General features: G+C 42.0%; 1 protein-coding gene across 1 annotated transcript in view; it reads right to left on the reverse strand.

Annotated features, from left to right (window-relative positions):
- LOC145416647 (putative neural-cadherin 2) overlaps positions 1-27,069 on the reverse strand; it is a 139,226-nt gene that overhangs the window by 96,886 nt on the left and 15,271 nt on the right. The window contains 1 exon segment of the mRNA XM_080285582.1: positions 20,225-20,402. Coding sequence (XP_080141708.1) covers positions 20,225-20,402 — 178 coding nt within the window.

A 27,069-nucleotide genomic window follows, 5' to 3' on the forward strand; every position in this document is an offset into this window, starting at 1 on the left:
TTAGTTGTAAGGATGAGGTCAAGTATGTTGCAGCTCTCTCCAAGGCAGTCAGGGATACGGGTAGGTTGCTGTACAAGCTGCTCTAGGTCATTAAGGATTGAAAAGGTATAGGCTTGTTCACCAGGTGGATCAGTGAAAGGAGAGGAGAGCCAAAGGTGGTGGTGATCATTGAAATCTCCTAGAATGGAGATTTCAGAGAAAGGAGAAATGGATAGAATGTGTTCCATCATACAAGTAAGATAGTCAATGAATTTTTGATAGTAGAATTAGAAGATAAGAGCGCAGATATATTTATTCTGAGAAGGACAAGAAAGCCGAAGCCAGAGTGTAGAGAATTCAGAAGAATCGAGTTCAGGAACATGAGAGCAAGATAAGTCGTTGCGAATATATACACAACAGCCACTTTTGGCTTCGAAATGAGTATAGAGAAAGTAGAAGGATAAAGAAAAGGGTCTGCTGTCAGTTGCCTCAGACAGCTGAGTCTCAGTTAGAAAAAGAAGGTGAGGTTTAGAGAAGGAGAGGTGGTGCTCAACAGAGCGAAAGTTAGAGGAAAGGCCGCGATTGTTGCAGAAATGAAGAAGACTACCGCGTCTTTGGCTGTGATATGCTGCCTTTCTCTCCCTGTCTGCTCCTGGTTTCTCACCTGTGAACAATTTGTGTTGGTACAATGGTGATCCAACAGGTCTTGAGGGCACATACATGGCTTTCTGCGCTACAAAACGGTACATGATTGAGCACCAAGAGTCAATCATGCCCTTCCCCATTTCCAAATACATTACACATACCCCTCCCTAAGCCCCCTGAAATTTACTTTCTTTAATTCAAATCAGATCTTCTGCTGAACTTTCACTTCAATATTAGGGTACATGCAACAAAAATATAATTATAGAATAGTCAACTATCCCCTACAGCTCGGATGGCAGCCATGGCCATCATAAAACAGGTGTTTGTGGCAGCTCAGATGATGGCAATAGACGCTTTGCATTTCCCCACCAGCACCATTTTCTATGATGCCCAGTGTGTGATATAGTCATACGGGAGATGGGTGGGCTACACTGTTAGTCTTCCAATGGGAATCAGAAGGGATAGTAGTGATGTTTTCTCATTCCACATAGTCCGATTCACTTGCCGCTGCGAGCGGCTTCCCAGCCCCTGCCACCTCCGCCCTACCTTATTTCACACTTGTGCAGGGAAGAGGTTGAATGATAGTTCAGTTGAGAGAGTTTTAGGGATGACAATACCATCATTATCGAGTGAAATGAAACAATATCTGAGAGTGGGAGTTACTACATGGAGTGCAACGTGATGCATACTGGCCGCACTTTATGGCCCCCCAGCCCTCTCCCCATACTTTCGTGGCACTTTTGGGTCACCACCCTCTCACCACCAGCCAATTTAGCTCCAGCCTGACACTTTGCAGGAATGGGGAAAGCAATATATACAGTGTAAAACTGTGCATAAAAATATAAGTGGAACAGAAAAAAAGGAAAATACTAGTAAAGAGAACAAGTGCTTACAAAAATAAGGACGGTATTCATTTAGTGAAATTAGACTGCAGAAAATAACGTATGTATGCTATACAGTATAAGGAAAACCACATTTGTTACAATAACCAACAATTTATGCATCTGTGGTAAGACTGTTGGGAAGTAAGAAATTAGCTAAATAAATGCCTAACGAGATTAAACACCAAGAACTCTGGCCCCGTGGTACTGATGCAAAGCATCCCTTGGTATGCCTCTGCCAAGTCCTGCACACGGACTTGCTATGCAACCTGCATGACCTTGCTTACCTAATCAGTTTATCTCACAACCACCATATTGACTGGGTGAGGGGACTAAAACCAATCATGATGGAGGATTTGGGTGGTGGGGGGAGGAAGGAAACCCACTGGATCTGGCCAGGTGGGAGGAGTGAAAGGCAAAAAGCTAGGAGGAGGAGAGGCAAAGGATGAGTTGGGGCTGGGATGGGGAAAGAGATTGGCCAACTGGCAGGCCAACCCTGAAAATCCGGACCGGGAATGGATAATCTTGCCCCATCTAAACTCCTGCCTACCTTTCCCTTCCCCTCCTTCCAGTCATATCCCTTCCCCTACCACCCCTGCACATCACTGGCTCATATTCCCATTGGTTAAGTGCACTCCCTTCGATCTCCCCGTTGCCACAATATTTATACATATAGACACCTAAGCTTATAGGTGTAATATGAACAATAAATAATTAGATAAGAGGTGCTATAAGTCCCCAAACCAATGAGAATACAATACACACACACACACACACACACACACACACACACACACACACACACACACACACACACACACACACACACAGACAGACAGACAGACAGACAGAGACACACACACACACACACACACACACACACACACACACACACACACACAGACACACACACACACAGACACACACACACGCACGCACTCACACACACACACACACACACACACACACACACACACACACACACAAGAAAAGAGAGATGACAGAACGAGGGAAGATTGGTAATTCCTGGCCTACCACTCCTGGGATGCTGCTTTGACCCACATCCGTAGAAAGGGAGGAGAGGTGGAGGGAAGGAGGGAGGTGAGAAGAAATAATGGGTGAAATGAGATTAATGATGAATTACGTCGACTCCATACGACCTTGACCTTTGACCTTGTTGACCTAATCAGTTCTTCATCTCTTTATAATGTATCACTGACAAAAGTTTTGTCGAAATCCGTTGAGGGGCTCAGGATATTACGCCCATATCATATGACCTTCAGTTTTGATCCCTTGACCTTGCTGATCTGATCAGTTCATCATCTCTTCGTACTGTATCACAGACAGAGTTGGGAAGAAATCCACAGAGGGGTTCAGGAAGTATCATGCCCACAATCTAAGTTGGCCCTATGTGACCTTGACCTTTTACCCCTTGACCTTGCTGACCTAATCAGTTCATCATCTTTTCATATTGTATCACAAACGAAAGTTTGGTCAAAATCCACTGAGGGGATTCAGGAGATTGTTGCCACAGGATAAACCATATGACCTTGATCTTTGATCCCTTGGCCTAGCTTACCTAATCATTTCAGGACCTTGTCATACTGCATCACTGACAAAATTTGGTGGGAATCTATTGATGGATTCAGAAAATATCATGTACAGAATAGTGTTATGGACACATATGGACCCACCCAAGCACACGTGGGCAGACCAGTCAATTAATGCCTCCCGCACCATAGGTGGGTGGAGGTATAGTAAAGTGGTTACTACGGATGTAAGAAAAGAAAACGACCTAAGGAAAATTAAAGCGATCTCACATGACACAGAAAACTTACTCACAGGGAAAATATGAAAGTGATCTCTTATGGCAAGTAATGTGCCATAAACCTAGGAATATCTTTTCTCTCATTGCTATACATACAAAGAGTGTTTGGGCAGTGGCAGGAGATAAAGTAGAGGAGTGTCAAGGTCAAGTGGGGCAAGGGGAAGTGTGAACGAAGACTAACAAAGTATCCTTGTCTAGGCTAGGCAGGCACGTGGTCTATAAGCCGTAGCCATTGACTCACCAGCTCGAATGGACACAGCATTGCATGACCCTCCAAATTGCTTCCATTCATCACCTCTGCCTCGACAACCCCTCACCTAGAGACCAGTTGACACTTATAATGGGGAGATGGAGGATTGGTTAGTATGTCGATCTTTAATTGGAAGTTCTAGGTGCTTTAGTTACAGATCTATGACTGGTTGGAAACAGTCCAGTTTTAGGTGGAAGTCCGCATATGAAAAGGGCTTGGTTCATTTGATCCCAAGCTTTAAGGGTTAATGGCTCATCTTCAGTCAAACTGAACAAGCTTTCTTCTTCAACGGTAAATATAATACCTACCACGTTCCTCTACCTCACAGTCACAGCCACCCACTCGGTCAAAAAGGCTTCATTAGGAAAGCTGATAACTACATCTCATTTATCTGTCCAGTTAATGTGGTAGTTGAAGTCCTAATAACAACTCACTAACATTATTAGGCAATCTGCCATAGTCAACAAAGAGCTGGTATGGTGGATGGAAGACAGAAATGAATCTGTATATTCCCATACTCACAGTTAGATCCACACCCAATACCTCCTCAGATGAGCTTGCAGGTCACGGAATCCAGGAAGTCCTAAACATGCAGTGGTACTCCTCCTTCCTAATTCGATCTGTCCCAGTGAAATAATCTAAAGGTAAGGATATGAAATTTTCCAGTGAAGTCCCTCCCTTTGGCATGAATCTGTGACTGTGATCACGAACTTATGTTTCAGCCGCTGTTATAACCAATGAGCCAGGTAATCTTATTTTTTAAATGACCTAGCATTTTCTTGTATTACTTGTGGGGAGTGAGCCTGTACATTCTAATCCCCTAGCTGGACGCGATATCTAAAGGTGTAAGGTTATTTAGCAACAACAGTTGCTGCTCTTGCTAATGTCAGTCATGCGGCAGCACACAGTGAATCTACCATAAGAGTCTATCATTATACTAGCACTTGTCGTGCCTTTGCTAACAAACAGTTGGGGGAAGCCCCATGCTAGAAACAATAGTTTTCTTCATAATGACAAAATAAGTCTGACCTACCTAATAATGAACTCCTCATATACCAGGTTGGTCCCCTGTCCTACTAATGTGTAGTTGTCTTGAGTGATTGCGAAGGAGCTCTTACATCATTTTTATGGATTCTGTGTTGTATTGTGAACTTACAGGGTAATATCTGAATCATGCACTGAAAATATGAGGAAGACAATAAAACGTGTTTGGAATCTTTAACCGACTGACACTCGGCTTTTTGGTGCTGACAACGCAGAATTTTACATTAACAGCAAGCTTACTCTTTAAATAAGCTTGATGACTTTGTGGATCCTTCATAGATGAGTTCTGTGTGACAAATAAACATGGGTATCCTGCAGTTCACACCCTGTCCATTCATAGGTAAATTTGTTGAAACAACCTATAATAACTCCTACTTCACAGCTACCAGTTGAGAGTAACGTACAGAACGTTGTTCCAGTATCACATTAGGCCTCCTCTAGCAATGACACAACGGTTGACTCATCTACACCTCAGTTAACTACTTCAAAGAGTCTAGATGATATATTCCAGTACGAAGAAATAAGAAGAGGGTTTACTAAACAGTGCACGTTTTGTTATCACAAATTCACGGAAGTCTCTGTTGCTGTTGTAGGGCCGAAAGAAGGAATGGATGCCTTAACCTTGCCTGAAACGTGTTGTGTGAATGGCTTGAGTTAGCCTTGTGTATGGTGCTACAGAATGATTTGTGTTATCTTTACCTACTAAATGTCATCAGTGCTCCACTAAAGCATAGAAGTGGTAAAAAGGTTGGTGATTACCTGGTGTACTCATCAGCCATAATGATGTGCCAACATATACGATTTTCTGTAACTGCTAAGGATGATGATGATGATGATGATGATGATGATGCACATGGTGTGGACGTCATTGGCAATTCTACGGATTCCACTATGACATTTTCTCCTGACATTGCCTTTGACGTAGATGTTGGTGATTTCCTTGAACATATACCACAATTACCTGATCTTCTGCAGATGTTTAGAGATATTGTTGTCCTACCTATTAAACCTATGGGAAAGACGAATCTTGTAAAACATACCACTGAATTGGCCCCTGGTCCTCAGCCAGTAAAATTTGCCAGCATACAGACTACCTCATAACCAACGAGAAGTGGTTAATTACCGCGTTTGTGATATGCTTATACAAGACGTCTTTGAGCATTCTGATAGTCCGTGGAACAATCCGCTCTTCCTTGTCCCTGTGAAAAGAGGGGAGTTCAGACCCGTAGTTGACTACCGTAAAGAAGATTCTGTCACTGTACCCGATCGATTCCCACTTCGTCTTGATAGACTTATTGGAATCACCATGTGAAAACAACGTTGTTTTAACTTCCACTGATCTACTTAGTGGTTACTGGCAAGTAGAAATGTAAGAGTCATCTAGCCACATAACTGCATTCAGTATCCTTTTTGGGTACTGTCAGCTCAAAAGACTTCATTTTGGTCTTAAAAATGCTTCATCACTGTTCATTAGGCTAATTCATTCTGCGTACATTGGTATGATTGGTTATTCTCTTTAGGTTTATCTAGATGTTATTCTAGATTTTGTTCCAGTGTCAAATCTTCGTTTACTCTTGGAATGGACTCTCACTAGCTTCAGTCTTGAAACAATTTTCCTATTCTCAAGTTTACAATTGTACTGTCCTGTACTAGAAGCTACTTTCCTTTCCACAGCTGTCATGGTCTACATTCCTGTTCATTGTGCAGTCGCTTGTGATATCTTTCAACTAACTCCTTTTCCCATGCTCTTCAACTGTTTATTAAACACCTCATCTGTCTCACAATCATATGTCCATTGCCTTTGTTCCGTCTGACCTCTTACTTCGTGTTCATCAGTTGCACAGTCCTATCGTCTTTGTCCTGCATTTCTCGTTAGTGTTCTCCCTAGCACGGCTGCTCCCTGCGAGAATGCTCTAGTCTGTAACCTTTCGATCAGTTCTACAGTATTTCTTCTGCGTGTTCCTTCATACCAGCCCCAAACATACCCGTTTTCCAAATTCACTAAGACCATGTGCATTTCTTCAATATTCATAACCCATTATTTGTTAGTGTTACCTGTTTGAAAGCTCCGGTCAAGTCACTCAAAGCTTCTGGTCTTTACATTGCTCCAGAACGTTGTTCTGTGAAGTCAGTTTCTCCGGCTACTTACCCAGTATGCTAACCATGACATTTGTTGCCATAATTTTAGAATCTTTATGCCTATAAATATCTCGTCTGCCTCCCCCATTGATGATGTTAATATTACCTCTCCTGAGTTGAACATAATTAATTACCTTGACATCTCTGACTTTAAGGAATGTACAGATGTCTCATTTCCTTCATTATTCTTTCTTCAGCCCTCATTTTGTCTATCTATCTATTGCCAGAAGCCATAATCCCGTAAGGGGTGGCCATTTGACTCTGAGTTGTTTTACGGGGAGGGAGCACTAACTCTCCACCAACCCACTTGCTGACACATAGGCAGCACGTATAGTTTGGTTATATGGTTACCAACCAGTGTTGTAAATGGTTTCTTGGGTTACAGGAAACCATTTAGCTTGTCACTCAATGTAAAGCCACCTATAAAGGAAAGAAAAGCAATAAGAAGTGAGAGGAAAGACGGAAGAAATAGGAAGAGAGGAGGGCGGGCACAGAAAACGAATGGCAAAGGTGTATCCTTTCACTGTGTATGTCCTCGTTGGATTCCTAATCATAGCGGTCCTGTTCACTGCTGTATCAAATGTATGAAAACATAGGCAATGCTACGCTGTTGCAACCCTCCAACTGACCAAGCCCATACCCCCCCCCACCTCCCTGCACATCCAACCAAGCCCATAACGGCCTCCCCCCCAATCTTTTCTTTTAACCCTCGCCGTCCCGGCGACGTGAATTAACATCCGCACATGATGTGCACTCATGTCCCGGCGACGTGAATTAATGCGGCAACATTGCAAGGTCCCTAATTTGCACAATTTTCATTTTCGCGAGTGATTTCGGGAGCGAAATTTGGCACGTATACACGGGACACCTTCCTCTATTCCTCTACAAGATACCAAGCAAGGACAATGCCTTACACCACATAACCTCTCCCCCCCCCCCTGCACGCCATTGTCTCGGCAATTCACCTGTTACCAGTGACCTGGCCAATAAAGACATTCAGGGCCAGAGTGATTCCCCAATCGATGACAATGTGGAGGACAAAGTTTACATAGCATTAGAGGAAGAAACAGTCAGAAATGATGATCAGGTAATGATGATCAGGTAATGAATGGTGATGAGTTAGTGAGTGAAACAATGCTTATAATGCCTATATTACTGTTTGAAAACCAATATACTCTTGTACTACATATAAATTCGTACCAAGTAAATAAATACTGTTTATGAGTGGATAAAATAGTTACCCTCCCATAGAACTCGTTTTCTTTGGTGCCAGCCAGTTAGAAAACCCAGTCAGGTAAGGAAGTACTCGTACCTAAATCTAGTATTTTAAACCTCAGGTGAGCGATTTCTCTATGAATTTTCGATGTTTCTCACCAAAAGCGGATGTTTGAGCCAAAAAAAAAAAAAAGGTCCAAAAATGTCGGGACTGGGGCGTACCACTGCCCAAAAAACGTCGGGATGGGGCGGGTTAAAGGTGGGCATAAGGACAACGCCTGAGGACACATACCCTGCGCCCTTCAGATTCCCTGTGCTTTTACATTGAAATCTCTGGATTTTTTCTTTTTTTTACTTTCTCGCTATTAAAAAAAGAAAAGAAAAGAAACAGTATTTTACCTATCAAAAGGCACCAGTTCACAGTAAGACACATAACTATATGAACTTTCATGACTACAGTGAATACTTTCTGAGTTCTGACCCGGAAACGAAATATCTGCACCTGGCCAGCTGCACTGCCGCCCAGTTCTGCGGACGGACACCTATTGATCCCAGAGATTACAATACCCTTCTCTGACTTTGTTAGGTGGAGGGTAAAAAAAAATGAGTAAATTAGGACTGCCACGAAGTTAAACAGGCCAGGAAAAAAGGTGAAATTTATTATATTTGGAAACAATGTAAAGAATATGCAGCTTGATCCTGGATGTGAGGTGATTTACAGTGGGAACATGACAACTTTAGCTCATCACGAATCTTTGAGTATATATACATAATAAAACTCTCTCTCTCTCTCTCTCTCTCTCTCTCTCTCTCTCTCTCTCTATATATATATATATATATATATATATATAATAGTTCTATTATGTAGGCTATCACTATAATGTATCAATAATTTTATTAATCATGCTATCATCCACTATTTACACTTGTTTATACACTGACCTTTGTCGGCACACAACTGATAGATATTTTTATTCCACCATGTCATTAAGTCATCTGATTACCGTCCTCTCTCTGTGCACACATTTATTACATTCTTTTCATACCCTGATATTGAATTTCACGTGGACTCCTGTCATTATCTTTTTCATTTACCAGCTGACCAAAACTTAGATATTTCTCTGTTGATTTAGTTTCCCGGCTGCTAACTATATACTATTATATCATCCTGTAGTTCACTTACATTATTAATATTATTCTAGTATTTTAATATTTTTTGCATATGGTTTTCTTCCCATCTTTTGATTTGAGACATTTCGTCTACTTGGGAGAGAATTGTAATGTATATATCCTAATGTATAGCTAGTTCTATGATGATGTATATTGCCTTGATATCTAGATGTTGTATGATGCAATTGTATGAATGTTCTGCTGAGAACCTGCTGTGGCCAGATCAGTGTATTTGCAAGTTCAGTGAAGCGTTAGTAAATATGGACCACCTCGTTAACACCCCGTGATGTTGTCTCGCATTCAGGGTGGCGTCAACAGCAGATAGATCTTCATACAATATAGATGTGTAGCTCCCAGTTCAGTAAATCAAAAGCCATTGTGATGGAATTTCTCAGCCTGCACCTGCTGTATTCATCAACTATTGCATTACTTCTGTCTATCTATTTGTCTGTCTGTTTGTCTGTCTGTCTCTGTCTGTGTATCTGTGTCTATCTGTCTTTCAAACGCGCTTCATTCATACAATCTGTTGTGTACAATCGCTTGTATGTGTTTTTATCTCTTTGCTTCCTTCCTCCCTCACGTTGTTTCACCCATGATCTCCTCCATACTCCTTCACACGTTTCTTTGCTGTTACCTCTTTCATATTATCCTTTTCTCTTTGCCCATCTAGTCACCCATCCATTCAATCTATTGCCTTTTCCTTTTATTGTCATTTTGTTCCCCATTTGTTATACAACAAATCATCATCATTAACTCCGCCAGCGAAGTTGGAGGGGGTTATGAATTCACCAATGATTGTCTGTCCGTCTGTTTGTCCAGGCGATATCTTCAAAAGTTCTCAATGACTTTTCAATGAAATTTTGAGGAAGAGTGGGCAATGGGCCAAGAAAGAATTGATTAATTTTGGGGGCAGATCCAGATCTGGATCCGAATCCTGCAATAGCACCAGCGGAGGCATGCGCTCTTTGACTGCTTTCTAGTTATTATTATAATCATCATTTTGCCATCCCTACTGTCTTTGTCAAAACAGTATGGGCAGGATTCAGAGCACCGTGAATGAAGAATTCACATCAAAGTGTCATGCATGAATAGGCAGCAGTTCCATTTATTCAGACGTATGTCATCATCCACCTTCCCCCCCCCCCTCCCTCAATAATCTTCTTTGAGTCGGTTCTGTACAATCCCAGTGTTTTTGCATCTTCTGAATGAACACTCTTACCTCGCTTTCATCCTGTTCCTGCTTTCCTAGATTGCTCCTTTCTCTTCATTCTGTTGCTCCTCCCCCCAGTACCTCTCTCTCTCTCTCTCTCTCTCTCTCTCTCTCTCTCTCTCTCTCTCTCTCTCTCTCGCCGCCTCTTCTTGGTGAATAAAATCGTCCGCCAGTAGTAAATTAGAATATCCTCAAGAAGGGGACAACCTCGCTCTTGAAGTACCGTTCTCTCTTCTCCTGTGACTTAACTTTGACGTACTGCTTACATAATCAGCCTGGCCAAGATACAGTATTGTCAATAACTACAAACATACAAACGTGAGATTTCTGGTCAAGGCTTTCCGGCAATACAGACAAGGAGATACATGCGACCATACAATAAACAATTAATTGAATAAATAAAAACTGACACGTTGTGCCATGAACCAGTGGAGACATCATTTTAATGAAGACGTAAATGAGGTATCTTGTTAAAAGAATGGCTGCTGCTAGTTTGAAACATGAGAAAAATGTTGTCATACGAGTGCCGAAGAAAGGAATGGACGCTGTTTCTAATTCAATCACCATCTGAGGCTGCTTGTAAAAGCATTTGGGGGTTGACTAAGTACGTTTCGAAAATAACCACTTAACCTAATCAAATCGTTTGATGTTGGCAAGAACAAACTTAAAAACCTCTTTTCCCTGCCTCCAAGTTGCCAGGGTCCCCAGTGCTCTCTTTTCTCTCTTTGATGTTCATTTGCAGTCAGACTCGCAACTAAAAGGCTTAATCGTTTGTTGGTAGCAGGGATAATAAAAAAATCCCGGTCCCTGTGTTCCCATTTTCCGAACGGTCGCACGGTCACACAAGTCGCATGTTCTCTCTTATTGCCCCCTAAACTCGGCACTGATAAAAGTTTGCCCAGCCCATTTCCCCACTTATACTTCTTTCTCCATCCTCCTCAGAGAAACACATTAGGACTGTTCTCCATAATTTTTTTCCAAGTGCATACGCAGTTAGTTTTATAAACCATTGCTTTCACTGCAGTTTATTTCCGCAGTCTCACATTTAACTCTCATCTTTTATGTCCTCCGAGTCTCTTCTATAGACTGGGGAGAGGAGCAGCTTTGAAGTCCATCATCAATCCTGTGTTTTTACTTTTCCCAGTGATGTATTTGCAACTTGTTTAAACCCCCCGGTTATCTCCTGTGTGTGTTCTATTTTTCAGTCTTTTTATAATCCTGGGTTCCCTAGTCTCTGTGGAATGATTTTTATTTACTGCCTGATCTGGATTAATCGCAGATTGTTCTCTCTCCAGTCCAACTTAATTCAAAGCATTTTGGTTGTCCTCTACTAATGTTTTTTCCTTCCCGTATATGTCGAAGGTTCAACCTTTGCAGCATATAGGGTCTGCCACTTCTCTCTGGTGTAGTTCAGTTGCTTACTGTCTCATTCAGCTACCTACAATGTGACTCTGTTTGTCCTCTTCTCTTCCTTCTCCTTTTTTTTCTTCTCCTCCTCCTCCTCCCCCCTTCTCCTCTTCCTCCTCCTCCTCCTCCTCCTTCTCATTCTTCTTCTCCTGCTCCTCCTCCTCTTCCTCCTCCTATTTCTTCTTCTTCATTTTTTTTTCTTGCGTATATGTGGAAATATTTTTCATTAAAGTACTTTTGCATCTTGGACTTCCTCAATCTCTCCTTCCATGGTGCTCCTCGCTAACAAACGAATTTAGCAATGTGGAGATGTTTTCTTCCAAACCCTTTCAGATACTAAATGCATCAATAAAAGTGTACATTTTTAAGACAAGGGGCGCTCTCCTTTCTGTCTATTTATAATCCACTTCCTTCTTTTCCCATTCTCGACGTGCGCTGTTTATGTAGTCTCCACACCACACTGTGTACACCTAATGTATTACCCAGTTTCTCCATTCTTCTTCATTCTTCCGTGAGTGGCTGTGCTTGAGCCATTCCCTTATTTGTTCATCCTGCTCATCCGTTTGCTTCAAGTTGGACAAAAAGTTCCTTGAACCAATATACCTCAACAACTTTTTTTTTACATCCGCGAGTCGCAAAACAAGAACGTGTGTTATGTTTTGTTCTATGTGTGTGTGTGTGTGTGTGTGTGTGTGTGTGTGTGTGTGTGTGTGTGTGTGTGTGTGTGTGTGTGTGTGTGTGTGTGTGTGTGTGTGTGTGTGTGTGTGTGTGTGTGTGTGTGTGTGTGTGTGTGTGTGTGTGTGTGTGTGTGTGTGTGTGTGTGTGTGTGTGTGTGTGTGTGTGTGTGTGTGTGTGTGTGACATCAAGAATGACACAGTTATACTATAGTTGGTTGGGTTTCACCTAACGTACTGGAGCACTTCCAACATATGTGTTTAGTTGCATGAAATTCGGTGATCCATAGGTTTGAGGTAGGTATGAGTCTCTTGTTCACTAGACAAATCGACCCTCCATACTGACTACATCTAATCATCAACCAAGCTGAAAGAGATTAGGACTGACTGTATGTCAGGTTGTACTAAATGCACTAAAATCATTAATGAATAAAGTCGAAATTTCGTTTCAGTAATTACGAACATAAATATCATGAAGGATGCCAAACTTGAGAACGTCTAGTTAAACTGAAGACCCAAACCTTCTCCCATGAAAGTAGAATGATAGCCAAAATAAACCTTCTGTCCTGCTGGCAATGTACAACTTAAAAAGGGGTGTCTGTATTACCAGTGGTACATAAGACAGTAGAATCCTTGTGGTGACTGTGTGCGTCATAGTCTGTATATGTCACCTGTATGAGCAAATGCAATGTTACCATGCAACCAGAGCACATTTGGAGTCCTTCATCCCAGTTTTTTTTTTTTTTGCTACTAGATAATTATGCTTAGCTTAAAATAAACGTCAAATAATGACGGGTTAACTGAAGGATATATCCAACTCCTCGTGTTCGAAATCTTTAATCTATTAAAAATCGCAAAAATAAACAACCTAGAGGGTTTGTTGTTGTTGTGTTACACCAGCCTGTCTGATCAAACAGACCCAGCAAACGCAGGCAAGCAACCACCCTGCAGGACCGTCTCATGCAGTGAATTAATATTCTCATGCATCTGACAGTGTATCTCTGTGTGGGGATTAGTGTGGAGGTTTGGTTCATGGTTGGATGCCGCATTTGGGTCTCCACCCAATTAACAGGGGCACCATAGCAGTCTCCACGTCACCCGTTATTTGTTTATGTGGGTACCACCCAGAACTGTAAATGATTTCCTGAGTTACAGGAAACCTTTTGGCTTCTCACTCAGTGTACAGCCACCTGAAGGGTAATACTGTAAACAGTGACAGGAAGAATGGGAGAAATAGGAAGAGAGGAGCATAGATACAGGAGAAAATGATATATATGATAGAAGAAACAGGCAGTACTTCGTGAAGTGTGCAGATGATGGGTGCCCAACAATCGCAAGCGTCTACATGACATGTCTCCGTCTCTTATATGTAAATACAAACATTCGCGTTTTTTCTTTGTAATGTACATGAAAATAACGAAATTACAAAACAAACTGTCTAGATGGCCCACACAAATCTAGCTCGATCGATACCGTAACCCCACTGGAAGCTGAATACAACACGTACCTGTTTAAGGATGGATCTTTTGGAGCCTCATGGTTTTTCTGTCGCCTTCTGGTTGTTACACACCCGCCTTCTAACACTTTTCGGGCGATAAGATCATTTTAAAGGCGTTACTAGACATTTAGAGAAAAAAGTTGGGATAACAACTCCAGGTATGTACTATAAGAAGAGCAACTCGTAAGCAAAGTGGCACCTACAATAGGGATTGAGGTCGTGGAAACAACAGCCGGTAAGATGAACGAAAATACATCACCAAGAAGAAGGAAAAGCAAAACTATTTACCGTCGGGAAATATACAAACGTCATCAGAATCAAAAGGTCATGTGTTAACCATGACTGGGACTTAAGTCTGGATCTAGAGCATCGCAGAACGGGGTGAACGAACGTGATGCCACTGAAATGCCCGTCAGTAATAAAATACCATGTCCCGTAGTCCGGTCAAATAGTAAAAAATGTTAACAGTTGTATGTTTGCAGACATACAACTGTTAACTGTCTCATTCAGCTACCTACAATGTAGGTATTATAATGAGTTCGAGTAGCTTTGTCGTTCAGTATGAATTAAAAACATGTATGGAATCTTAAGTCTGCAGTTCTTATCATCACAGCATTATAATAAACTTAGAAGTGGTGGTGCGCGCCAGACCATGTCAGGACAGGGCCTCCTCATACAATATTCAAAGGCTTCACACTCGCCCTCCAAGCATTGTCCCCCTAATATTCCTGTGCCCTTAAGAGTATGCAAATTCATATTATCATTTATGAATAAAGCACCTAAATACTTTTTTGCACATTTTTCAGGAGGCTCACTAGCACTTCTTTCTTTCCAGTTTATTTCTACATTTAACACGGTTAGGCCTATGTGCCCTCGTATGTCGAACAAGAAAAAAAAAAAGTTACTGATAAAAACATGTACATTACATTCTCTCTGCCTCTGTCTATTTATCTATTCCTCAACGCCCTAGTCCCGCAAAGGGTGGCCGCAGACAAAACGCCTCCAAGTCGCTCTGTCACCCACCATTTGACTGTCCTTCCCCCAACTCACTCCCTCCTCCCTCATATACCTCTCAACTCCATCCCTCCACCTCATCCCCGGTCTCCCTCTCCCTCTCCCTCCCTCCACTTCACCTACACCCCATCTTTTAGTCAGTCTTTCATTCGCCATTCTCTCCACATGTTCAAACCACCTCAGTGTATTTCTCCTAATTTTCTCAGTCACATCCACCTCCACCCCAGAACGTTCTTTCACTTCTTCATTCGTCAACCTGTCCCTCCATGTCACTCCAAATGCTCCTCTCAGGAAACTCATTTCCATTACTCTCACTCTTGACTTGTTCCCCTCTTGCAAGGTCTACGCCTCGCTTCCATACGTCAGGGTAGGGATCACAGTACAATCATGCAGTGACTGCTTAACTTCTATATTCACGTCCCTCTTTCTCATCACCGCTTTCAGTGAACTAACAACCTTCCTCCCCTGCTGTACCCTTTCAAGCACTTCACCTCCAAAACTTCCATCCTTACTCATTACATTACCCAAGTACTTGAATGCACTCACATTCTCCAAATCCTTACCATCCAACCTGTGCATTTTGTGACTTTATTCCTCTCAAACACCATAACTTTACTCTTGTTTACATTAACTTTAAGATGCCTCTTTTTACACACTGTTCCAAATTCATTCACCAAACCTTGCAACTCCCATTCATCTTCACTCAACAATACTATATCATCAGCAAACAGCAACACCGGAATCTACCACAACTCACCCTCATTCATTAGAACCACCCCCAAATCCACTGCCATACCTTGCACCTCCTTTTCAGCTCCATCCATGATTATATTAAACAGCCATGGAGACATCACACATCCCTGTTTCAGTCCCACATTTAGACCAAAGAATTCACTCAGCTCACCATCCACTCGCACCGAAGCCCTAGCTCCCTCGCACGTACTCATCACAGCACTCACTCAACAATTTGCCCTCCAGTCCATAAATTCTTAATACCTTCCACATACCTTGCCTATCTACTCTGTCATATGCTTTCTCCAAGTCCATGAAGGCAGCATACACTTTCTTTCCCTACTCTAGATACTTCTCAACTAAACATCTTGGAACAAATGTCCGATCTACGCATCCTTTTCCTTTCCTAATCCCACCTTGTTCTTCTCCAACTAGCTCCTCTGTTATATGCCTAAGCCTATCAATGAGTATTCTACCAAATATTTTTCCAGTCACACTAAGAAGGCAAATATCCCTATGGTTACCACATGCTTCTCTCTCCCCTTTTCCATTGTATAAAGCAATAATTATACCTGATTTCCAGTCCCCTGGAACCCTTCCCTCCTCCCAAGCCAGTCTACACAACTTCCATACCCACTCCACAACAATCTCACCCCCATACTTCAGCATTTCACCACACACTCCATCATTTCCTGGGGCCTTTCCCATTTTGATATTCTTCATTGCTTCAACTACTTCCTCCCTACTGATCTCTTCCTCCCTCCTCTCATCTCTTCTTCTCCCAGCCATTCTCCAACCACTTATACTCTCGGCTCACACTCTTTACATTCAACAATTCCTCAAAGTGCTCCTTCCATCTCCTCATTTTCTCTCTCTTCCCCACCATTAATCTATTATTCCCATCTTTCACTCCCTACTATTTCCCCTTTCACACATTCTTACTTTCTTTACCTCCTTCCAAAACAAATTCTTACCTTCCCTCCATTTTACAAACTCTTCATCCACTCTCTTCTTACTCTCCTTCACCAATCTCTTCACCTCCCTTCTGCTCACATATACCTCTCCCTTCTCTCTCCCATCTTCTTCCCTACCTATACTCGCTAGTCAGTCACTATACAGTATGCCTTCTTCTTTTGTCCCACAGCTCTTTTCACCTCATCATTCCACCATGCTGTCCCTTTCACACCCCTGCATCTCTTCCTCACTCCACAAACCACCTCACACGCTGCGCCTATCTCTTCCGTGAATATCTTGCATACTTCTTCCGCCCCTTCCATCTGCTCTAACTCATACCTTCCCAATCTTTCTTCCACTATGCTTTTATACTCCGTCATTTTTCTCACTCTCTTGCAGCTTCTCCACTCTTTTCACAGGAGCTGTTTCCTCCTATCTTCCCCTCCGTCTCTTCACCCATTTTCTTTGCAGCCTTACCTTGCCCATCACCAGTCATATTATCTTGTGAGTTATTTATACAAACCATGCCACTATTAACCTTTTTAATCTGGTGATGACATACGCTGGTTGATTGTTGTTACCGTAGGAAGACTTCATTCACGTTAATTGTGCCTCTTGTGGGGGTTCTGTTTAACATTTCTGTATCGAAAAGCCTCTCCTGAGATACATAAAATAATTTGAAGATAACAAGAAAAAACAAAGGAAACTGGTATCCAAAGGAGCAGCTAAGAACATGCTAGGACATTTAATTACATCACTCTAGCTTAACAGTAAAGTGCGCTTTGTGAGCGCGTGATAGCAGGCGAGCGCGATGTTATCACAATATACCTTTGATATAAACTTACAGACAGAATCACCGATATTCTAATGCAAGAGATGATGGCAAAAAACAGTGTTACGACGTAAAGTCTTTTTTTAATTTGATTTCGTAACTGAGGCGTCCACCGATTAGAATCGAACACTCCCTTGGAAAACTCGAGATTCCAAGGGGTTCCTACGCCTTTATGGGTGAGTTTTTCGTTAATAACAAAATTCATTGAATGAATGTATCACATGCAGAAGGAATATCAACTGTACTTCACACGGAAGTAAAGTTAATAAAGTAGGTTTAGCGTGACACTCGGGTCGGGCCGGGCCGCTAGTGATCATTGAAGAGCCCCTTAATTCAAAATACAGACGTGTCACACATACCCTCACAGCATTTCTGGCAGCAATTCTGTACAATCCCATGAGCCTCGGATTGTTTTGTATGGCCTGAATTCTGGTCTACCTCTTCGTGTCCTTCCCTGCACATTCCCATTCAGAGATCTTTTCACCAATATCCATCCCAAATTCTCTTCATATATCCTAATCATCTCCCTCTACTCCTACGCATCACATTACCAATGTATTAAATTTCCAGCCAACCAATCAAAAGATCATTACTGCAGCAGTTAGGCCACTCAAGACAGCAATGCACATCCATCTAGCATTCCTTAACTCTGTAAGATCAAGCCTACATATCGTCCTCCTTTACTGCCCAAGAGTCACCGTCATACAACATTACATTTCTGACATAAGCGACATATAATTTTTCTCAGTGTAGTGGGAGTGACGTCGATGGAAAGAGAGGCAACAATATCCTAACCTTTTCCATCCACTCCCAACTCTAGCTATGGTTAGTTCACCTCCTCCCCCCCCCTCTCTCTCTCTCTCTCTCTCTCATTTCTGGGGGCAGGGTGACTCAGTGGTACAGTGCCTGACTCAAGACCATAGGGTTGAGAATTTGCGCCCCAACCGGGGTAGCTGTCCTGCTGGGAAAGGTAGCGCTCGCCAGTCACCTAGCGGGGCTATAATGATCGATCAAGGTTTAGCTCGGCGAATTCATTTCTTTCTCATTTCTGAGGTGCTTCAGTTAATCCCCAGCACAGAGTCTATCACCAAAGAAAATAGAATTCCTTTATACATTTAAAAGGCACATCCACCAGATGTGTCATAACATACCCAGCCTCTGTCTCTGTTCACCCCTATACACAACACACCTGAAAGCTACCTCACAAAGCTCACATGAAGAACAACCATGAGAATATTGCAATGTCGTATACAAACCTAAACCTGCAAGGCAGAGACAGTAGCGAGCGTACTAAGCATACAGTCACTCATCACAGTTTCCTTAGCACTGAACTCTTCCTTACAAGATTATCTTAGATGTTACACAATTAAATTCTGTTGAATGTCATTTATACCTTTTTAATAGATACTGTTTGCGTGAATGATAACCAAGAGAATGGCAATATGTAAAATTAAACAGGTGAGGCAGAGTTATTCTAATTCAACAACAATTCCTAATTCTTTTCAGCTCGCGATCGCAAAGTTTCGTTAAATTGTAGAGTTGAAAAAACAAGTTTCCAAACGAGACACATTCTTACTTCATAACTAAGACCTTCCTATTTTCATGCAACCACTACTTAGCACTGACTTTGTGAGAATAGCTTAGTTCCGACAGCTGAACAGAGTGCGACTGAAATTAGTTTTTAAGCCCACGAGAATACGATCCAATGGAGCAACACCAACGCCTTTATCATGATGCAATTAGTTAGGTCTTGGTAGCATCTCACACTCCGTCTCCTACGTGTGCTATCTGCGAAATAATTCTACCTTCACTGACACGGTCATATGTTACGCACTACTACACTTCACACTGACACACTATCACATTTCATACTGCTACACCTCATACTGACACATCACACTGTACATTTCACAATTTCACACGAATACACTTTATATCTCCACACTGCCACACCACACAGTCACAAACTTCTCACTCATTCAGCTCACACTAGCACACCACACTTTGCCATGCTTCACAAATTCACACTCCTGGAAATACCACTCGTCATATTGTCGCTAGACACACAAAAGTAATATTACATTTCATTCTTCCCAACCCCACGTTCCTCATACTTGACATTTATACACTGTGACAAACCACACACTACCACCCTGGCACACTACACTCTACCACGCTTGACACTGACGCAACACACATTAACATACCTGACGCACCTACAATGATACACCACCGACTACCAGATGTGGGTACAAACATGGCACAGAATAAAGTCACGAGCACCTTAACAACACAAGGAGTTCGGGGCAAGGGACACAGCGACCGCCTCTGAGTCCTTGTCAAATTATTATTGATAGTTTTGAAGATAATAAAATAAGTAAATAAATATGCATTAATTAAAAAAAAAAAAAAAAGGAACATTTGCATGGCCACAGATAAAGGCGAAAACATTTATTCAGACACAGCACTTGGGGTTTAAGGGAGAGACATTCGCCGGACATCCCAATCCCTACCCGGCAAGAAAATATCAAATTTATGAAGAACGGAATATTGAGCCGGTATACCTACAGATTTTCCCAAAGATGATTTGAAAGGAGGAGAGAGACGAGGGAGGGGGATCAGCTACAATCCAAATGATGGACAAAACATTATTACAACTGTTGTCTGTAACTTAATTAACCTAAACAACGCAGGGCAGCTCTGCTAGGCTTGGTACCCAGGAACAGAGTGACACAAACATATCCACACTCACCTGCTTCTGCGTTCTCCTGGACAGTAGCGTTGATGGTTGCGTTTGGGAAGAATGGTGCGTTGTCATTGATGTCCTTGACCGTGACATGGACCGTCACCTGAGCGGTGTGTAACCCGTCCGTAGCTGACACTACCAAGTGCCACCTCGCACGGCCTATAGGGGCATCACGGTCAAGCGCCTAGAAAGGAAATAATCATCTTCATCATCTTAACCTTTTTTTCCCATCCAAGGATGGGATAAGGTAAGGTCTAGAATGCAAGGAAAGATAAAAGCACGATAGAGGAAGAAGTAATCAGTAGCATGCCCAGTGAAATGGGCCACACACTCATTAGCTCACCAGTGAAGCCTCAGAATCCTGATTCCGCCTCATATGCACAGTATAACGATCCCAACACACTTTTCCTCACTACACTAAATGGGCAAGTCATAGTCTCTTTCCAAGCAAAAGAGGAGGGGGAGGGTAGAGTAGAGGTTCGAACCCTAAGTGTTGCCTAGCAACAGCTGCAAGAAATTATTTTAGGGATAACTATGGCGAAAAAAGAAAAAACTCGTATAACTAACTATTGTATTAAGTGTTTTTGCTATGAACCTCCAGGTTTCATAAGGACTCTTCCTGTGGAGTAGGGATGCATAGTTTTGTTGTGTTGTCCTTTTTTTAGATGATCTCCACACAACCTGCCATATATTCATTCCGACAACGGTCAAGTTAAAAAAAAAGGACGCCAAAGCCGTACATGTGTTCTTTCGTACATAATTCATCCAACTAACACGACAAGGAAAGGAAATCACAAGCTCATCATTATGAGAAATTACCAAAGCTAGCGGGTTATAAATAATACCAGAATATCTGTATTACTACGCTAGTTCCGTCTGATCTTGTGTATACAGAGCCTGCAAAAAGAGCTAAGTGATAAAATTAATGTTGCCAATATATCAAAATAACCATCCGACATGAACACTAAAAACCAAACCAGCAGCCTCTAGCTCCACCAGAGCAAAAATGGCGTATGATTAAACCCTTTCAGTCTGATGACCTCATATTGCATTTCATTATTGCTGTTACCACACGGTTTTATCTGACTTAGGAGACAATTTTCGAACTGGAGAAGATAGATACAAGCTTATGCAACCTTCACTCATCTCTACTACTGGAAGTCACCCGAAACTGAATAATATTGTTTGAGGGTAGCGAAAATAAAATGGTGAATATCGTGATCAGGCACAAGGGTTTAAGTGGAATGAACAGGAATTAGACTACAGATGCACCTGAATTCCAGCAGCTAAACAGGGAGCAGACATTCTCAGTCAGCCTTAGCTTTTACTGTGTTTTTTACAATGCATCTGTGGAGTTTGTGTTTACGATTTGTATTTAGTTTAACATTTTTCCTGTTATCTATCGCAATGGCCTCTGCTTTTATGCAGCCAGGAACATTGGTCGGATTAATCCTTTCTGCCAGATGAGGTTAGTTTTACTTCATTCTTGCCATCTGCTGTCGATTTTATTGAAATTAGGATAGGCATTCGGAAATGGAAGAAATTTTTTTTCCTTCATTATCGCCTATGGTATGAACGGGGTTTTTCGTAAGTTGAATAAAATAGTCTGGTAGCAGCAGGAAAAGCTAGATATATAATAAAAAGGTGAAAATCAGCCGTGGATGCACTACAGTTCCTACACCTGATGCACTAGGTCTGCACTAGAATTCCTGATCCTACTACCAGCTCTGATTTGTCCTGAGTGTGGCTTTATTGTGTGTCTCTTAAGCATGTGTGTTTGTATTTGTTCGATTTATTCTATGTCCCTGCTGCAGACATATATATACACAGACGTTCTTTATATTTACTCTTGCTAAGGCCCCACGATTTACTCGTAGTAGACGGTAAATGAAATGTATGTAGCTCTTTCACTGCTACAGACCCCCCTGAAGATCAACACATCGTCTTGGGTTAGCATCAATGAAACGTATAAATGCGTCATCTTCCTGGAGGCTTTGGTGATTCAGTCTATCCTAGTCTGACTGCTATCGACAAAACAATTAATTCATACAAATTAATGCACACTGACTACATTGTGCTAAAAAACATCATACGTGGATTTGAGAATATGTACTGGAACAATACGATTACTGCACGATAACACATCCTCCCACCACCTGATAATGATTACTCCCACAGCGACAACGTTGTCTCGAGGTTAAGGTAACGTTGCCAGTAAACTAGGGCTGACCTTGGCATATGGTTTTCAGTGAATGTTAAAGCGTATTGGATTTTTTTTTTCTTTTTTTTTGTTATTGCAGCTTTAAGAGAACGGCTAGCCTCTAACCAGGATCTAACTAGGGACAAATTTCGTAGCGAACCAAATTTCCATTTGCTCGAACTGCCAAATCAAAATGTGCCCACTCCTGAGGGTAGGGGCCCGAGACTAGGCCGTCGCTGGTAACGTCTCCATTCTAATAATAATAATCTATCTACCGATATACCTAGGCTGCTTCCCCCAAGGAAAGGGAGGTAGCCGAGACAGGACGACACACTCTCAAGTTACCCATCCACTCAAACACATTCATTCGCATCTTAGCCCCGATGGGAGAAGGGACAGATCCTCACCGAACCACACAGCACGAGAGTCAACTGCGCAGTGCAATCAGCGACATCCGCAGCAGGGCCCAACAGCAGAGTGATTTACTCCTGCCACATCATAGTGGACCCATCCCCTTACCCGCACCTGACCTGATCAGCTGATCAGACAAAATGTGGGAGAATATCGCCTCAGGGATGCGTCATCATTTATTCATTCACAATTTCTCTACAGTCATTTCTGTCATGCACAGCCACTCTTCCATGCTCAACAGACATCCCTCTCACATCCAACGCTCTCTTCACACTGTCCATCCATCCTATTCGTGGTCTTCCTCTCAGCCTTACGCCTCATGCATCAACTCTTGTTATCTTTCTCACCAATTGCACATCATTCATTCTCTCCATATGCCCAAACCATCGCAACACCCTCTGCTCAACTCGATCAGCCATCTCCCGCACAACTCCAGTTCTCCTTCACACTGCATTTCTTACTCGATCCATACGAGTCACTCCACACATACTCCTCAGACACCTCATCTCCATTACATTCAAATTTTTCCTCTCTGCTACATCCATATTCCATGTTTCAGCCGCATATAATGCAGTCGATACCACAACACCCTCATACAACCTTTTCTTTATATCCATTCTAAGTGAACGACATCTAAACACTTTTTTCATTCCTCCCAGCGCCTTTCCTACTTCATTTATTCTAAACTTCACTTCCGTATCCATTTTTCCCATCATGTGACCCTAAGTACTTAAAACACTCTACCTCCTCAAGCAACACACCATTCAAAACTATATTCATCCTCTTACCATCTACCAACCTAGTACACTTCATAGACTTATCCTTATTTACTTTCAGTTTCCTCCTTTCACACACCCTTCCAAACTCCTCTACTAACTTTCTCAATCTCTCCTCTGAATCAGCCACCAGTGCAGTATCATCCACAAACAGCAGCTGCTTCAGTTTCCACTCTCTACCATCAACATTCACCAGACTCAGATCTCCACCTAACACTCTTGCATTCACCTCCCTTACAACACCATCCGTATTAATATTAAACAACCAAGGCGACACTACACATCCCTGCCACAGCCCCACTCTCACGGGAAACCAATCACGTACAGTATTTCCCACTCTCACACACGCTCTACCATTTACATAAAAACTCTTCACTCCTCTTAGCAACCTACCATCAAGTCCATACAATCTTAAAACAGTCCACAAAGCTCCCTCTCAGTTCTATGATACGCTTTCTCTATATCCATGAACGCCCAAAACACATCCTTACCTATCACTGAATACTTTTCACACACTTGTCTCACAGCAAACACCTGATCCACGCATCCCCTCCCTCTCCTAAAGCCACACTGCTCATCACCAATCATTCCCTCCGTACCCGCTCTAACTCTCTTAATTAACAATACCATCCACCTTACCTACAACACTCAACAGACTTATACCCCTAAAGTTTGTACATTCATACTTATCACCCTTATCTTTATACAATGGGACCACACAAGCACTTGCCCAGTCAACTGGCACCATACCTTTCACAAAGTACACATTCAACAATCTTACTAACCAGTCAACAACAGTTGCTCCACCACCTTTCAGGCACTCCACAGCGCACCCATCCATACCTGCAGCTTTCCCTGTTTTCATCCCCTTTACTGCCTCCTGCACTTCCTCCATCGTGATCAAAGAATCATTCAACTCTCCCAACACATCTATTCATTGCACCCTTCCATCTGCCTCAGTCTCAGCCTCCCTTTCCTCCTCTACATTTAACAATCTTTCACAATACTCCTCTCATCTCTTCCTTACTGCATCCATCTCAATTAACATCCTTCCATCCTCTGCTTTTACTCTTTTACTCGCTCTTCCATCCCAGACTCTCCCATTCACACCCTTTTCACCTCCTTCCAAAACATTTTCTTATTCTGTTGAAAATCTCTCATCTGCTAACACTTTAGTATCTCGCATAGCCATTCTCGCCCTATTCCTCTTTTCCTTACACCTCTCATATGACACCTCATCCTTCCTCTGCAGCCACACTTCATATGCAAGTCTCTTCTCAGCCACAGACATACTTACTTTCTCGCACCACCATTCACTTCTCATTCTTACACCACCACCCACTCGTCTTACACCACACACCTCTTCCGCATGCCCCACCACAACACTCTTAAACAACTGCCATTCCTCCTCCACACTGCCATTTTTCCTAACTTTCACTGCATTCCACTTATCTTTCAATTTCTCCTGGTACTCTATCGTTTTCTCTCTTTTATCCAACGCACTCACTTTCAAAACCTCCCTGCCACACCTAACTCTCCTAGCTCTCACCCATCTCTTACCTACTCTCAACTTTCCCTCCACCAGGTAGCGGTCAGACATACGTCCACCCTCCCCTCTCAAAATTCTCACATTCAACAATCTTCCTATTACATAATAATAATAATAATAATAATAATAACAATAATAATAATGATGATGATAATAATAATAATAATAATAATGATAATAATAATAATAATAATAAAAGTCATGACCACCTCGTTGACTGGAATCGTCACACAGTTTTCCACGGTAATACTGTAATTCATCGGCGTGCCAAAGTGTTAAACTAATCGAGCTATCAGATCAGTTACGAAATGAAGAACATTCCCGTAAATCTTTAACGGCGAGGCCAAAGTTGAGCCAACAAATGTCTGCAAAATTATGAACTTAAGAGTGCACAGATGAAATGCCTGCGACTGTTGCGCACCTTACAAACGAATATTACAATCATTTATCTGGCGGTTCTTTCAGAGTAAGGTAACACTGGTATGCTTTCGTTAATATTTTCTGTAGGCTGAAAATTTTCTTTATTTCCTTTGTCAGATAGCAAGTTGGCTAGAATGGCTAATTAAGTCAGCTGTTTACTCTGTGGAGTTTACTGATTCTCATTAAAAAAAAAAAAAAAAATGCCTGACAGCAGGAAACAACGGAAACGTAAAAGATAATGAATCATATAATCTGCAAAAGACGCAAAAATTTACTCGTATATTATGTAAGGTTTATTACAATAGGTATCCAAGCTTTACACTAACCTTTGCCCAAATCCAAAAGTCTTGTATAAACGTTACGTAATATCTGTATACCGTCTTGGTTAAATCTAACCAAACCATGGGGTAACGACAATCCATCCATTAGCTTGAGGTTCTGCCCAACTCCACAAAAATTCTAATAAAAATCTCACGGCTTTCGTAACGTCTGCACACCGCTAAGAATAACCAAACCATGGTCTGACCACTGTCTGAGTGTTACCTTAAGGCTTGTCCGAAGTCCACAGTAGCTCGGGTATAACCTCAACGTTTAGGCCTACGTACCGTCTGAACACCGTTAGATTTAAACAAACCATGTGTTAACCACCACCCAACCGTTAAATTAAGGTTTGCTGCTATGTGGGTATGATGTGTTTCTACGACAAGGAGCATAATGATTCTCACATGACACTTTTTCTGCTCTGGACACCGGAGAAGAACGCCTTCATGTGCTGGCATTGGTATGATTGGAAGGTTCCAGTGGATGTCTGTATAGTCATCCCTCAACTCCCTATCCCCTAGAAGAAGATGGTGGACTATAGGGGAAGGGCAGCTTCAAATTAAATCCCGCTGGATTCACGTTCACATGAGGCTCGGGCCACAACAACAACGCCTGCACTTGACACACTTTAGTGTTTTTTTCTTTTACGCAGAATGTTACAAAAAACGTCGATTCAAACTTTCCCTGCACTGGAAATTAAATTTTATTCTGGCTAGTGAAAAAAAAAAATATATAAACACTGAGAAATTAGAATAGACAAAGGTTGTGCCCAAATATTTAGTACACAGGTACCAGACTTAAACTCATTTTTCTAGGAGATAGTACAGGAACTTATGTCCCATCGGCAACGCAAGCCTTCCTCCTCTCTCTCTCTCTCTGAACTTTGGAAATCAATCAGGAGAAATCCGCACCAATCAATGTTATATATATATACAGTTTATATCTATCTATCTATCTGTCTATATCTATCTGTATATATATATATATATATATATATATATATATATATATATATATATTCATCACCATCAGCCGTTTGAGTATCCACTGCAGGACCGGCCTATCCCAACCGAAGTGGGGACGATACAGCCAATGTATCTCTACCATGTGGCCTAGGCAATCTGGTAGAGATTGTATGTAGGGTGTGAAGTGCTTGTAAGTGTAATTGTAGTGT

Source organism: Coenobita brevimanus, chromosome 107 (assembly GCF_032717465.1).
Source record: "Coenobita brevimanus isolate Jiangsu-jjx chromosome 107, ASM3271746v2, whole genome shotgun sequence".
Lineage (NCBI taxonomy): Eukaryota > Metazoa > Arthropoda > Malacostraca > Decapoda > Coenobitidae > Coenobita > Coenobita brevimanus.